Here is a 13,534-nt window from a genome sequence, read left to right on the forward strand (position 1 = left end):
ATTTGTTCCAAGTATTTATCTCTGTCTGACTTTGTTATTCATGTGATTTGTGACTAACCTGTACTTCACCTGTGCTGTTCTGAACTTTGCATGGCAATTTTCCAATGACATGGGAAAATGCATCAACAGAGGGGTGTAATTGTGTTATAATTCATTGTCTGTGGTCAGTAGTTAGAAGAGAGCAAAAGTCCTTTTGCCAGAATGTAATGGGGCTGATGACTTTGAAAAGATCAGCTACCTTTTCTATTTGTTTAGGATCTTGACTTGTTTTATGCTCCTGAAACCAAAAAAAAATCACAAAAAGGATGTTTTCACAACCTTTCCTGTTGCTGAGAACATGAGTTTTAGGTTGAATGTGGGTTCCAAAGCAAAAGTGTGCATAAAAAACTATTTCAGATTTTTAAGGGTAGATAATGTTTCAAACTACGACTACCATAACCAATGCAGTAAAATCTAAGAGTTGTTTGACATTTCTGAAGAGCCTTTCAACTACTTCAAGATGGTAGCAGCATTTCTATGGCAATTAAAAGGTCAATTTTGTGAATCAGTCTTTCTAACCTGATTTTTTATCCATACCTGAATTATATTCTGAGTTCAGTAACATAACATTGAGAAATGAATAAACATGTAATTGAATCTTCTATTGCACAGCCTCTTCCTTACAAAATGCACATAGGCCTAAGAACAATGTTTAGAGCAGGGAAAAAGCAGCTGGGGAATAACATTAACAAATACATGTAGATAATAACTTGGAAATTCAGTGTACCAGCAGCACCCTCCCACTAACATTATCTTTAGCAAACCTAATGTTGACAGCAATGTTCTTACTATTTAATTTCCTGTCTGTCACTCAGACGCATTTCAGAGAAATGTGTCTTGTAAACTTTAGCCCAACTGCAGTGCTCTATAATTATTATGAAGAAATATTTCTTTAAGCGGCATATATTTCTCATACTGATCACCTCATCTCTTTGAGTTAGAGTCTTATAATTTCGTATTCCTCCAAAGGCATTGAAAGTATCTTTGGTTTCCCTCTATACAATTCGAAAGAAAAAAAAGAGTGTTTTTTTGTAATAAAAGAGGAGACAAATAAGAAGTGTGCTGTACAGAACAATCAATGAAAGTAGAAAAGAAATTTTTTTTAAAGGAAAAAATTTCAATTTTCAAACCCCATTGTGAGATTTGTTTTTCCATATTTGTTCATGAAGTTGTGCACCTTTCTAGACTGTGGAAGTATTTTTGGAGGCAATATGCTCCTCTTTTTTCGTCACAGAATTGTATTATATAGTCTAGCACACACAGCAAATACGCACACAGCGAGATTCACTTTAGTTGTGTGCTGGGAGTCTGCAGTTGCATGAGAGCAGGTATCCGATATTGTCATCATATGCATCAGTGCACTTCCTCTTCAACAGAGATTACACACTACGCAACTGCTTGTTGGTATTCTATAAAGTAATGTCAAGGTGAAGTTTTAGGAGAGAGAAGATAACGTCGGAGCTAAAGATGCGGAAAGGCTTCTTATTCGCGAAAAAAAAAAACGGCTGGTCCCAGCATGGGTGATGGAAAAATCAATGACAAATACCCTAATCTGCAAATCTAAACAACTATGAACCCAAAACAAATGTTGGCGTGGCTTTGTGGGCATAATTAAAGTAAAATTTTGATCCAGTAGTCCAACTTTGCTCGCTTGATATAACCTGGAATGTGCAGATTGCGAAATTCGTTCGTCATATCAAAAGGATTTTCATGTTCTGCCGATTTCGCGATGTGCGTGGTAGACTGCACGGGTATGTAATATCATAGACCGCGCACTCTGAAGTAGTTCCGATTTGAATCAGTTTGGATATGTGTGTATGTGGGGGAGGGGGGGGTACGCCCATAGACCCAATTTCGATAAGTTAGGATACGGTCTTCCAACCCTGACTGTCATGGCCAACCTGGACTGAGGAGAGGGATACAAGTTAATACAACATCCCAGCAGAGAGACCGAGATACTCGATACAAATTCTAGCCACTCGGGAATTATACTTGGATCTCCTGCTTCCGACAGCAAAGCGACTAACCGCTGCACCACGGACACATTTGGAGCCAAATGAAGAGCAAGGGGGGAAAGGTGCCAAGTGCACTCAACTATTATAGTGAGAGTAGCGTTTTGCCCTTCATTTTTGAGCCCTCGTGGTGCACACACTTTGCAGTGCAGTTTTATAAACACCAAAGAACGGTGGGCATGACGGAGAACGATCTATGGCATTAGTAGCACTAAAAGCAGTATGATTTAAGTATATTTTTTTAACTGAGTAAATTTGTCTTGCCTTTTTCAAGTCAAGTACACATCCCTTGAACACCCATTTTAAGCTGTCGCGCTGACAGTTTGTGATCGTGCCTTCCCTGACAAGCTACATTTTTGGTGTTTGTTTTGGTAAGTGTTGTATTTTACGGAGCTCGCAACTGCATAAAGTCATATGAGTACATTATACATGTATGAGCTCACGAGACACTTTGATTTTGAAGCATTTTCAGTCTGGTAGGAATTAATTTTGAATTTTGCCAGGGTGACCGCCGAAGCCTACTCTTGTCGATTTGAGGACCACTTAGGGATAGTTTGATGTGCGCAACTTGCTCACTGGACCTCCGAGAGTTTTTTCTCCCATATATCCAAGAAGGCTAGGTGTTAGATCTTACCTACCATAAGATCACGGGTGTGGCTGCCAACCAGCAGTAAAAAGGAGCCAGGAGTAGCTGCAGAAAGAGTTAGAAGCCCAAAGTAGGGGGGAAAAGGGGAAGGCAGAAAAGAAAGTGGAGATAAAGCAGATGACAGAAAATTTCTTAGAGAGCAGAAAAGGAGGTGAAAGGGAATTTTAGAGAAGAAAGTGCATGTATTCCGTCGCTTTCAGGTTTCAAACCAGAGGCATATTGAATGATGATGAATGAGAGCCGAACATCGTACCTCTTCACCACGAGAGCCTAATGACTATTAGACAAAAGAACAAATAAATAAGCTTCCTACAGTATGCACACACACACACACACACACACACACACACACCAAACAGAGAGAGAGAGAGAGCACACGCGACACTGCAATGCTCTCATAGAGCACGGTCATGCAGTGCCGCCCAAAAATTTTTAATGTTCAATTTCGAAAAGCATCCACAAACATAAAATAAAAGAAGTCAGAAACAAACGCTGGCCAAATATTAATTTAAAACAAGGTCGTCGCTCTGGCGCCTTAACTGTCATTTCTGTGTCAAAAGCGCCGTAAAAAAACATCTACTATAACTTGCCAAAGTCCAGGCGCTTTAACTCAACGTAATAGGATATTCAACAGTGGTAACCTGACCTACAAATCGCTATTTGGGATAACCCAAACGATGACGACACTCGTAGAGAGTTTGGCGGTACATTGATTAATAAGATGGCACATCTCAAACGTGCACCCACGAGACATAGCCCACAGCCAAGACAGATTAAGGCTCCGTCTTGGCCCACAGTAGGTAGTCTAAAAATGAACGTGATAGACCGTACACTATTATGTGCCAAAATTATGTGATCCCCGGAGCAATTCAGCGGAGTGCTCAAGTCAATTGTGATTAGTTCATTGTCTTGCCACTATTATAAGCGACACTGTGACCGTGAACCTGAGGGAGGTGAACGTGACATACTTAAGTCACGTCCTGCGTCCTGTGAGTTGTGCCTTTGAATGGTTTCGTAGTGGAGTAGTGAAATTTATTACTTGAGTGTTCAGTTCAAATGCAGGATGAAGAAACTGGTGTTTAGCCTACAAACAGATTTAGGTCTAGAAATCAAAGTGACAATCCATTTACTATGCCCTTGACTATCTTCAACCTGTTGTAGCTTGATAATTAATACAATTATTGTGCACGCCCACTTTTTAGCCCCAAGCGCCGCCCCTGCTGCAATGATATTAATACAACTTTATACATCATGTACACATTCGCAGCTAGATTGGATATTCCTGCATGGACGGGGAATGATACATTCCTAATTATAAGAAAAACACGTTGAACACATCGATAACATAAGACATTGTATGGAGAATCTAAAGATATGGAAATTTCAGTAGCACCTTCCCTTAAGGTACGGTTGGTAAGATTGAGCATAAAGACGTAAAAAACCTCGGAGGTCCGGTATGCACGTTGCACTCGTTAAAGATCCCGTGACGGCAGAAAATCGCAGAAAAGTAGTAGGCCGTATAGGCCGCCACTCGGGCAAAATTAATAAAATTCACAATTTCTCCACCATGAAAACAGGTCTCTACAACATCTGTAAAATAATAATAAGACACACCCTTACACATTCCTTGATTCCAAACTTTGAGGCATGTGAAGGAAGTCAAGATCTGAAGGGAGGGTAATAGTCCATTGGTACTCTACTTCCTCGACGTCAACCGACAAGGCAAATATGTATCATACAGAAGTCCTGCTTCACAATCGTCCGTCTTGATGCAAAAGGCCATAGTACAGTGCAGTAGTAGTAGGCTAATAATAGCCTAGGGCTATGTATATATTGCACACCAAGAGGCCTTACGGAAGAACTAAAACAAGTTTATTCCCGAAAGAGAAGAAGACAGAGAAACTAGAAACACCCTTAGCAGCTTATAAGTCTCTATAAACCTATTAGGCCTAGATCTCGGCCTGCGCGTGTATGCCTATTAGATTTATATCATGAACGCGGATCCTCTGTTACAGAACAACATGTTCAATTGTAGGTAGATATATGCTATGTAGGAGGTTAAACAGTAGCTAGTAGGGCAGGTATGTAGGCCTAAGCACTGCATTCCGTCTCTGGAGAACAAATCAACTATGCTGCGCTGGTCTATATTTCAATTTGAGTCACTTCTGACCAGTGCACTGCATTTTTTTTATTTTGACAATTATTTATTTTGTAAGCTTATGTTAAAGTGAGAAACGGAGCGTTACAATTCTTTTTGCCCCAACGGCTAGGCCATCTCAGTCCTGAGAAAGCCTAGCCCAACGGGCAAATGTGGAAAAAACACGCACATAATCGACGGTCAAATTTGTCATCAGAGAAGATCGTTTGATTGTAGGTAGTGTAAAAAGACTTCACATGAGCACCACGCTATCATCATACAGAGTGCACGAAACAGGAAGAAATTCAGGCAAGACTAGATAGTTGATGGAGCCTACGCATCATACCAGCAGCCTTAATAAAAAGAACAAATTATTTTGAATATTAATTGTGTATTACCTGTATCATAACAGCAGGCCTATTCTGAATTTGGGGTTCTGTAATATAATAATAGTAGTCCATATAATATTATCGTGACCCTTAGGCTAGACTTAGTCTATCTTTATTCTCTTTCCTGTATTATATAAAAGGCATACGTTACCGTTTTCTTTGCGTTTATTAACTGTATCATGTATCGCTTTTTAATGTTCTAAAAGAGTCCATTTTGAATAACAGAAACTTGGCGAAGACAAAAAGAAATCACGTTCAAAACTCCATTGCAGAAGGCCTATAAATTTTGGTGATTGTCAACGGTAACAGTGTTGAGAAAAAACATTGAAACAATAATTTTTTGTTTCTTTTCTTGTTGCAAAAAAGTAGGCCTTTAACGACTGGCCGAACGAAAAACAATATAAGAATTCTAATTTTCAGATACCTAATATTACAATCTTTATAAAAGATAAGTTACTGAAAGTCGTAAGTTAGATGCGGGTTTTTGATAATAGCAGGGATTTTTCCAGAAATATGGCATTAACATTGAAACGCAGAAAAAAATTAAAGAAAGAAAGGGGCTATCAAAAGTAAGGTGGACATAGCTGAAGCATTTAAATTTAGTATTATATATAAGACGTGAAACATGCAAATTATAACAATCTAAGAGTCAATGGGTAGGCCTAGAGATCACACTGGTGGATGTTTCATAGATATATCTGGCACGTCTTACAGCAAAGACTACTACGCACGCAGGTAAAACGTAGGTAAACACGCACATAGCCATTTTTTGCTGCATATAATTGCGATTCTAAACTTTGAAGATATCCCCCCCTGCCCCCCCCCCCCCCCCCCCCCCGTCCGCCCAATTTTTTTTTTTGCCCTGCCCAACCCCCTTCACAAAAATACTCAAGTTAGACGATATATCCACCGAGGGTGTCATTGGATGTAGAACACCGTTTTTTTCAAAGAGGTGCTTTATGCGCCATCTATTTTCAAGTCACATGACCTTGGTTATACCGTCTGATTGGCGCTTTTTCCGACCAACCTTCTGTATTGTCGGAATCATAACAAGCTTGTCGTCTTCAGCCATCATGGCGAACCCTCGGAAGTTTAGCGAGAAAATAGCCTTGCACACTCAAAAGCAGGCTGAGGAGACAGCTGCTTTTGAGGCTATTTTACAAGAAGTTAATTCTGCTACCAGGGTAATTTTCTGATGCTCATAATGGACTTGATCTAGGGATTCATCTGAGAACGAGACTTGTGTCTGTGTTTGCACAAAGTAGAGTGCGATGTGTGTGTTGTTTTGTACGCCCAATTGTTACACACTGCACACTTCGGTACCCCAACACGCAACACGGTCTTACCGCACGTCTGTCCTGAATTAAACTGAACATTACTGGCCCAACAACACACTATTATCAAAACGACAATGTAGTTAGGCTTTTGGTTATTGGCTTATTGAGTTTCGGAATATATTATCCGTTCAAGAAATTATGACCATGTCTGGGCTGGGTTCTAATTTTTGGCAAGCTATTGACTGCTGTTCAAAATGTTGACCAGGTCTAGTGTCAGATTTTGTTATTGTTTGTCTAATGGCAAAGGTGGAACTGGATGTAGATCTAGTGTTTGATTTTCTGGGCACTGTTTTGATAGATTTCCTTGAAAGATTGGGCCTACTGGTGCGCAATGGGTTCATAATCCTAAGGCAATTTTAAAACTTGATTCTGTAATCTGATGGTTCTTTGCCGCAAAATTGCAGCACTGATCGCTCACACAGCTCACGGCCACGCATAAATTTGTTTTCGGACATGATATCGACTGTCCTGGAATCTAGTCCTAGTTGTAGCTCTAGCCCTAGCCAATTTCAGATCTATCTAGAATTGTAATGGTTTGGGCCATCTCTATTCTCACCCCAGGTGAGAATAGCACAGGCGAGTCTTTTGGCTATTCTCACCCTGTGTGCGTTCACCGCCTAGATCTAGGCCAACCAGTGTTGCGTTCATCCTGAACCACAGAATTCTACACTGTGATTACAGAATTGTAGAATTCTGAGCGGGGAACAAACGTTCCATTACTACTGTTAGCCTAAAAGAAAAGTGTGCAATTTTGTCTGTGGGCAGTGGAAAGAGAGAGAGAGAGGAGTAGCGCAAGAACTTCCGGGCAACACAAAATGGCGACCCACGTAGTTCGGCTCGATTCGAAAAGTTAAATAGCCGTAGCATCTTGTAGACGACCAAATTAATTTACTTTTGTGTTTTAACATCATTTTTTAACTTTGTTTTGGTCAATTTGATCGTCCACACCGATAGACAGTATTCAGAAAGAGACAGAGAGAGAAGAGGGGAGGAGTAGATCTTGCGAGAACTTCCGGGCAAAAGAAAATGGCGACCCGCGTATTTCGGCTCGATTCGAAAAGTGAAATAGCCATAGCACCTTTGTAGACGATCAAATTAGCTTTCTTTTGTGCTTTAAAGGTAATTTTCTTCTTTGCTTCTTTCGGTATTTTTTTACTTTCCCTCCCGTCTCACACTCAGCTACCAGTTGTCTATTTTCTACTAAATATTGATGCGCTGAACACGAATATCAACTTCATTTCCGTCGCAAATTAATAGTTTTTGAAATATTTGATTGTTTTTAACCGAGATAGACATGCTTTGGACCAATCGGGGGGTTCCAGGGGGGCCTGCCCCACTGGGGTAAAAGAAAATCTGGGGGGTTACAGGGGGGCATGCCCCCGTTTTTACACCCATAATTTGATATTTTACAGTTAAATTTGAAATTGTATTGAAAATAATTGATTTGCGACAGTTTTAGTGGCTTTATGTGTGATCTGCAGCAAACAGTACAGCAGTTTGACCCCTGAAACAGTGCATCTGTGTGCGGGAGTGAAAGTAAAAATTTACCCTTCTTTCTATTAATTTGATCATCCACATCGATAGACAGTATTCCGAAATAAGGGAAAACAGGTCTTGTTTCACATCGGGTGAGAATAACCAACGGTGGCAAGTCTCACCCAGGGTGAGAGGTCGATCATATTTTTATTCCCACCCCGGGTGAGGATAGCCACTTCCAATGGTTTGCTAGATTAAGTAGGCCCTATTTTAGACTATTAGGCCTTTTGAATTCGCAAATGTGGGGTCATGCTCTAAGTCTTCTAAGAGTAGATTTGCCTCGTCTGATCCTGCTGTTCAATTACCGCGCCTGCCATAATTCTGTCAGGTAGTAAACAGTATCCAGACTGCTAGTACACTACTTGGTCACGGACCCGTGGGAACAATGCTAGCTATGAGATGATACGCTTCTAAAGTCTAAAGGCATAGTATAGTAGGTTTAGTGAAAGATCATGACTTTGTTGGTCTTTATTGCTTTTCCAATGTATAAGAGTTAAGATGACCATTCCCCTCTTTTGTTTTTGAAACAATTTGTTCTATAATACAGTCAAACCTGTGTAAGATGGCCACCCATTGTCAAGGAGAAAAGTGGCCGTATAAGACAGGTGGCCTTCTTAGGCAGGACTGATCAAGATGAAGAAAACAAACCATTCCCATCTGAGTCCCCAATCGAAAGTAGCCCCATTGTTGTTGTCTTTGTTGTTGTTGTTGCTTTGTATTTCGTTTGTAGTTTTCATTTTGTTGCTGCTTTTGCACAAACAAGGGTGACAATAAAACGAAATGTATCAGACTTAAGGAAGACTGAGTGCTGGGGTAAAACAAACACATGGGTCGCCACCACTCGGAGAACGAGGGGCGCTTCAGTAACAAGTTCATGTTGACGTCCTTTGTTACTTTGTTACAGACTGGGTAAACAGTGACCACTCATCTCACTTACGATTTGTGTATGAGTTCTGGGCGGGGCTTATGGGTTATGAGGGATCACACACTTCCCTCACCAGCAGCTGAAAATTGGTAGCTATTGGTCAACAGTGGGAGGGGCGTACGCAACATGATCGGTTGGAGGGGCTACCTAACAATAACGACAGGTGATTGAATTATTTATGACGGCTCGCCCACAACGCCAGGGGCCAAAGCACAATTTATGACAAAACGTAATGGAGTCATTAAGGTGGCCGTCTAAGACAGGTGTTATTGTTTAGTGTGATAAGGGTTGTGTGTTAAATTATTGTGGCCGCGGCCGCGTTGGACAGGTGCCCCGTTTTACACAGTTAAATTATATAGAAAAAACGCAAGGGGGGAAATGGAAAGCGGCCGTTTGTACAGGTGACCGTCTTATAGAGGTGGCCGTCAGGGCAGGTTGGACTATATAAACTAGTCATGGCTATTCACATTTTCAGCCTCAATGGTACTGCAACTGTTGATACAAGCAGTGTGTATTTGATACTACTGTGCGTTGGCGAGCCTGGTGGGCTTATTATAATCATGACCATGTAACCTGATACTCTTGATAATGATGGGTATGTTATTTTTCATCATGCTCGTAATGTGTTGGAGAATTTGACTGATCTTATCTGTTCGACAAATCCGTTTAGGTGTTTGGGAAAGCAGTACTTCCAATAACAAAAATTATATTGGTTAAGTCAGGGAATGGCATATTTTGAGCTGTCCATAAATTTGAGTTTTGCAAGTTCGAGTTATCTGTGCTCGATTACTGCACCTGCAGACATCATATATTTCTCATTCATGATTCCGTATAATGTCAGTCAGTATTACAAATCACATATTTTTATTTTTGGCTTTCTTACCTTACTAAAGCATCTGTTGAATTTTTAAAAATACTTTTTTGCTTCTTTATTTAAAGAGTACCCTCTCCTTTACCACGTAGCTTTAGTGATCTGTGAAAGTTTCTCTAAAATATCAAGCTTCTGTCCATAGGTGGTGTGATTATATCATGACGTTTTTTTGATAAAAGCCTTTTGCAACGGTTGGACTTGATGCAGTTCCAACTGAGCTAATGTGATGTCCGACCAAGCTAGTGTGATGTGTGTGGGCTATTATTCGTTTTATTTATGAAAGTGCATCTTTGTTTTGAAAAATGTAGAAATAGTGAATAAATGTTGAAGAATGGCTCAAGTCTACTTTCACTAGATCATCTAAATCATCTGAATGTTAGTGCTTGAAGTCACTGGACATGTATGGCAGCAGTGAAAGTAACATTTCTTTAGCCCACTGAGTAGGCTCGAGAAATGCCGAACTTTGAACTATTCTGTTGAAAAGGTTGGAAATGTGCCTTTGGGCTAATTTCGAGTTAAATTTTGTCCATAATACCTTTCTGAATTGACAGATCAAGTAGGACAGATATTACTGAAAATATATTTTCACTTCAATTATAAAACACTACATAAAATGATAAAAATAGTACAAATCATAGATGTCTTCTTTGAATAGTTATCTGACAATGAATGTTCTAAAACACCCTTAAAATACCTGCAGCCGGAGTTAAATGATAGGGGCATAAAAGGTGTTTAGACAATACACAAAAATTCAACCAAAATCACCAAACTTGAGGGAAAATGTCTGTTTCTTCGATTTCATTATGTTGATGAGCGCCTGATTTCACCATGATGCCTCACATGTAGGGTTGATGTAACTTTTAAATGGAGGTGAACTGGACAACCAAGTCTTTAGGTGGTGTTGGTGGCCAAGTGATTAGGCTACCGGACTCGTAATCGTGACATTGAGGGTTCAGGGGTTTGAGCTTCATCTCGGTTCAACATTGTGTCCTTGGGAAAGCCTTTTTACACGAATTTCCCACTTGGCTCAGTTCTGTCGGAGATGGACGATAACCTCTTAAATAACCTAATAGTGTTGACAGGGGCATTAAACCTCTATACCATTTCACCATTTTCACCATGTCTTTGTAAATCATAATCTGATAAGGTGCCTTTACAAAGTAATGATTACAGCTGCACTGTGTATCACATGATTGTGAGCCATCTTTTTAGTATTCACAGGGTGATTGGCGGGTGCTCTGGTGTGGTTTGCTCCTTCTTTCCCGTCAAACATCTATTGTCCTGATCTCTCCTCCTTTTTTGTTTATGTTCTCTCTTGTAACACCTCTAATCTTCGGCACTTATATAACCTTATTGTGTTGCAAGTGCCGTAAAACTCTTACAGTAGTCTCCGCCTAAACGCACGGTGCTCGGGAGGGCTCCTAAGCGTGCGTTTATACGGAGCCTGCGTTTACATGAACCTTTGCAAGGGGAGGAAGGGACGCAGTCATCTCAATTCCTTATTACTCTAGTGACCTCCCTTGGAGGGAGGGGGTCATCTTGGCAGATGTGACAACACGTGACTGTTTTGTGAAGGATTCCCGGACAGGGGTTAAGAATACAAAGGCGTTGAATGGGGGGGGGGGGGGGGGAGAGAAAGACAAACTCAATGTAATGAGTATGCACTGTAAACGTCGGGAACAGATAGCCTAAGAGGAAACTGTTGGTCATAGTCATAGAGACGACGGACCAGCTACGTGGCTTTCCAAGCGACCACCCCCGTCCGTAAATTCATGCAGAATCATCCCTGAGAAATATTTTCTCTCGTTGAACAAGTATGTTATAAGTAGGTACCAGAAACTAAATTTTCAAAGTAGTTGTATGCCACATTTATCAGTTCCATTTGAAAGGCCTATATTCACTGAGCATTTTGGTACCATTCTTTAACCTCTCAGTCAATTTTTAAGAAAATGGTAGTTGTTTAAAATTTGGTCAAATTTGTTAAAGTCAGTCACTGGCTGCAACCCCATGTTTGACAGACAAATTTAAAAGAGTACCAAGAGCACTAAACATCTCCACATTAACAGAGTACAATCATTATAACAAATATATGGAGCCTAATTTTTTTCAAGACAGTGAGATCATTACAAATCAGTACTTTATCGCCTCAAACACGATGATCTGTCGTTATTTCGACAATAACACCGAGCGTTGACCCCGCTGGCGCCGCACCGGGCCCCGCGGCGAGCGAGTCGGCTCTATACTGTAGTGTACCCCGCGTGCGGGATCACATGCTTTCTGAGTCTTGCGGAAGGATTGATGAAAAATAATTCCAAGCTGATTACTTTATTCTAATAGAAAATAAGCTGATCTTTTATTACATATATTTTTTAAGCCGGTATTTTACATATTATGGGTAAAAACTGATCTTTAAACATTTTGACAGTATTTTTAAAAGCTTTCTATTTAGACGCCAAAGGCAAAACATATACCACGGGAAAGCCCGTTTAAAGCTCTACAGTTCTCCGCCAATGAAAAGACGGCATTTAATCATTCCTCGTTCCGCGAAGCATTTGAATGCACCCGTGTCAATTTTTCAACCGGCCGACCACGCATTCCGACCGCGAGGGGCTTCGCTTTCGTCGGCGATTCTCCAGCTCCTACTAATCGGACATAAAAACAACTTACACCATTGTAACGAAGAAAAGCTGAACTTTTACAAGGTGTACGGCACTTGGTGTTTTATAGCGAAAGAGCAAAGAAACAACGATCGGAATTACCCCGATTTCACCGATACCACGCGGTCGGAAGGCCGCGAGTGCTCGCGAGGCCGTGTTTACGCTACCTATTATAAGTTCTTTGAGTACAGCTGATTAGGCTAAGTTGGCTAATCTTTAAAATCCTACAGAGGGCTGTCTAGTGTTTTACGGCATTCGCGCGTGTCGCGCATCAGGCCTAGATTTAGATTTAACTAAACACTAAACATTACACGCAGTCACTCAAACACCAGTCAGAAACTTTCTCTCAAAGATACATATCCAGTGACCAATCAAAAAACATTTCAGTCCCCCCCCCAACATTTAACCGACCAGCCCTAGACCGAGACCTATGCGTCAGTGGAAAGTAAGGTGTGTAAACGCTGTTCATCTCTCACCAAATATCCGGTTTTCTAGTAAATTCTAGGCTTGTCTTGTGCAGGTTGTAGTGAAAATTTCCTCTTGCCAAGCTTAACTTATCGGCGTGTTTCGCGGATCGGAGCGTGCGTTTGGAGGGAGTGACCGTGCGTTTGTACGTCTAAATTAAATAGTAAAAAACCCGTCAGATGATGAAGGCGTGCGTTTGGGCGGAGCGTGCATTTGTATGACGTGCGTTTAGGCGCAGACTACTGTACTAAAGCTAAGAAACAATTAACTCTTTTCCTACGAGGCCAAAATCCACCACTGGCCCAGGGCTTTTCCCTGACCTATTTTTACGCCCCTACCCTACCACAGGAAAATGTCAAAACATCCAACTAACCATACACAAACCATATATGGCCCATCAAACTGAAGTGAAAAAAATAATCTGTCAGAGGATAGTACAATATATTTCAGTTATATTAGATTGTGGTTTCTAAAACTGATTATGCAATATCGAAGGTGTCGTATGAAATCAACAATTTTC

General features: G+C 40.7%; 1 protein-coding gene across 4 annotated transcripts in view; it reads left to right on the forward strand.

The window, feature by feature from the left end:
• The first annotated feature begins 6,229 nt into the window (after nt 1-6,229).
• LOC101849979 (CREB-regulated transcription coactivator 1) overlaps nt 6,230-13,534 on the forward strand; it is a 50,309-nt gene continuing 43,004 nt past the window's right edge. For all 4 annotated transcript variants that reach the window (XM_005089886.3, XM_035970051.1, XM_013083134.2 and 1 more), the window contains exon 1: nt 6,230-6,407. In XM_005089886.3, coding sequence (XP_005089943.1) covers nt 6,297-6,407 — 111 coding nt within the window. In that variant the 5' untranslated portion in view covers nt 6,230-6,296. The remainder of the gene's footprint in view (nt 6,408-13,534) is intronic.

This window comes from Aplysia californica, unplaced genomic scaffold, assembly GCF_000002075.1.
Source record: "Aplysia californica isolate F4 #8 unplaced genomic scaffold, AplCal3.0 scaffold00010, whole genome shotgun sequence".
NCBI lineage: Eukaryota > Metazoa > Mollusca > Gastropoda > Aplysiida > Aplysiidae > Aplysia > Aplysia californica.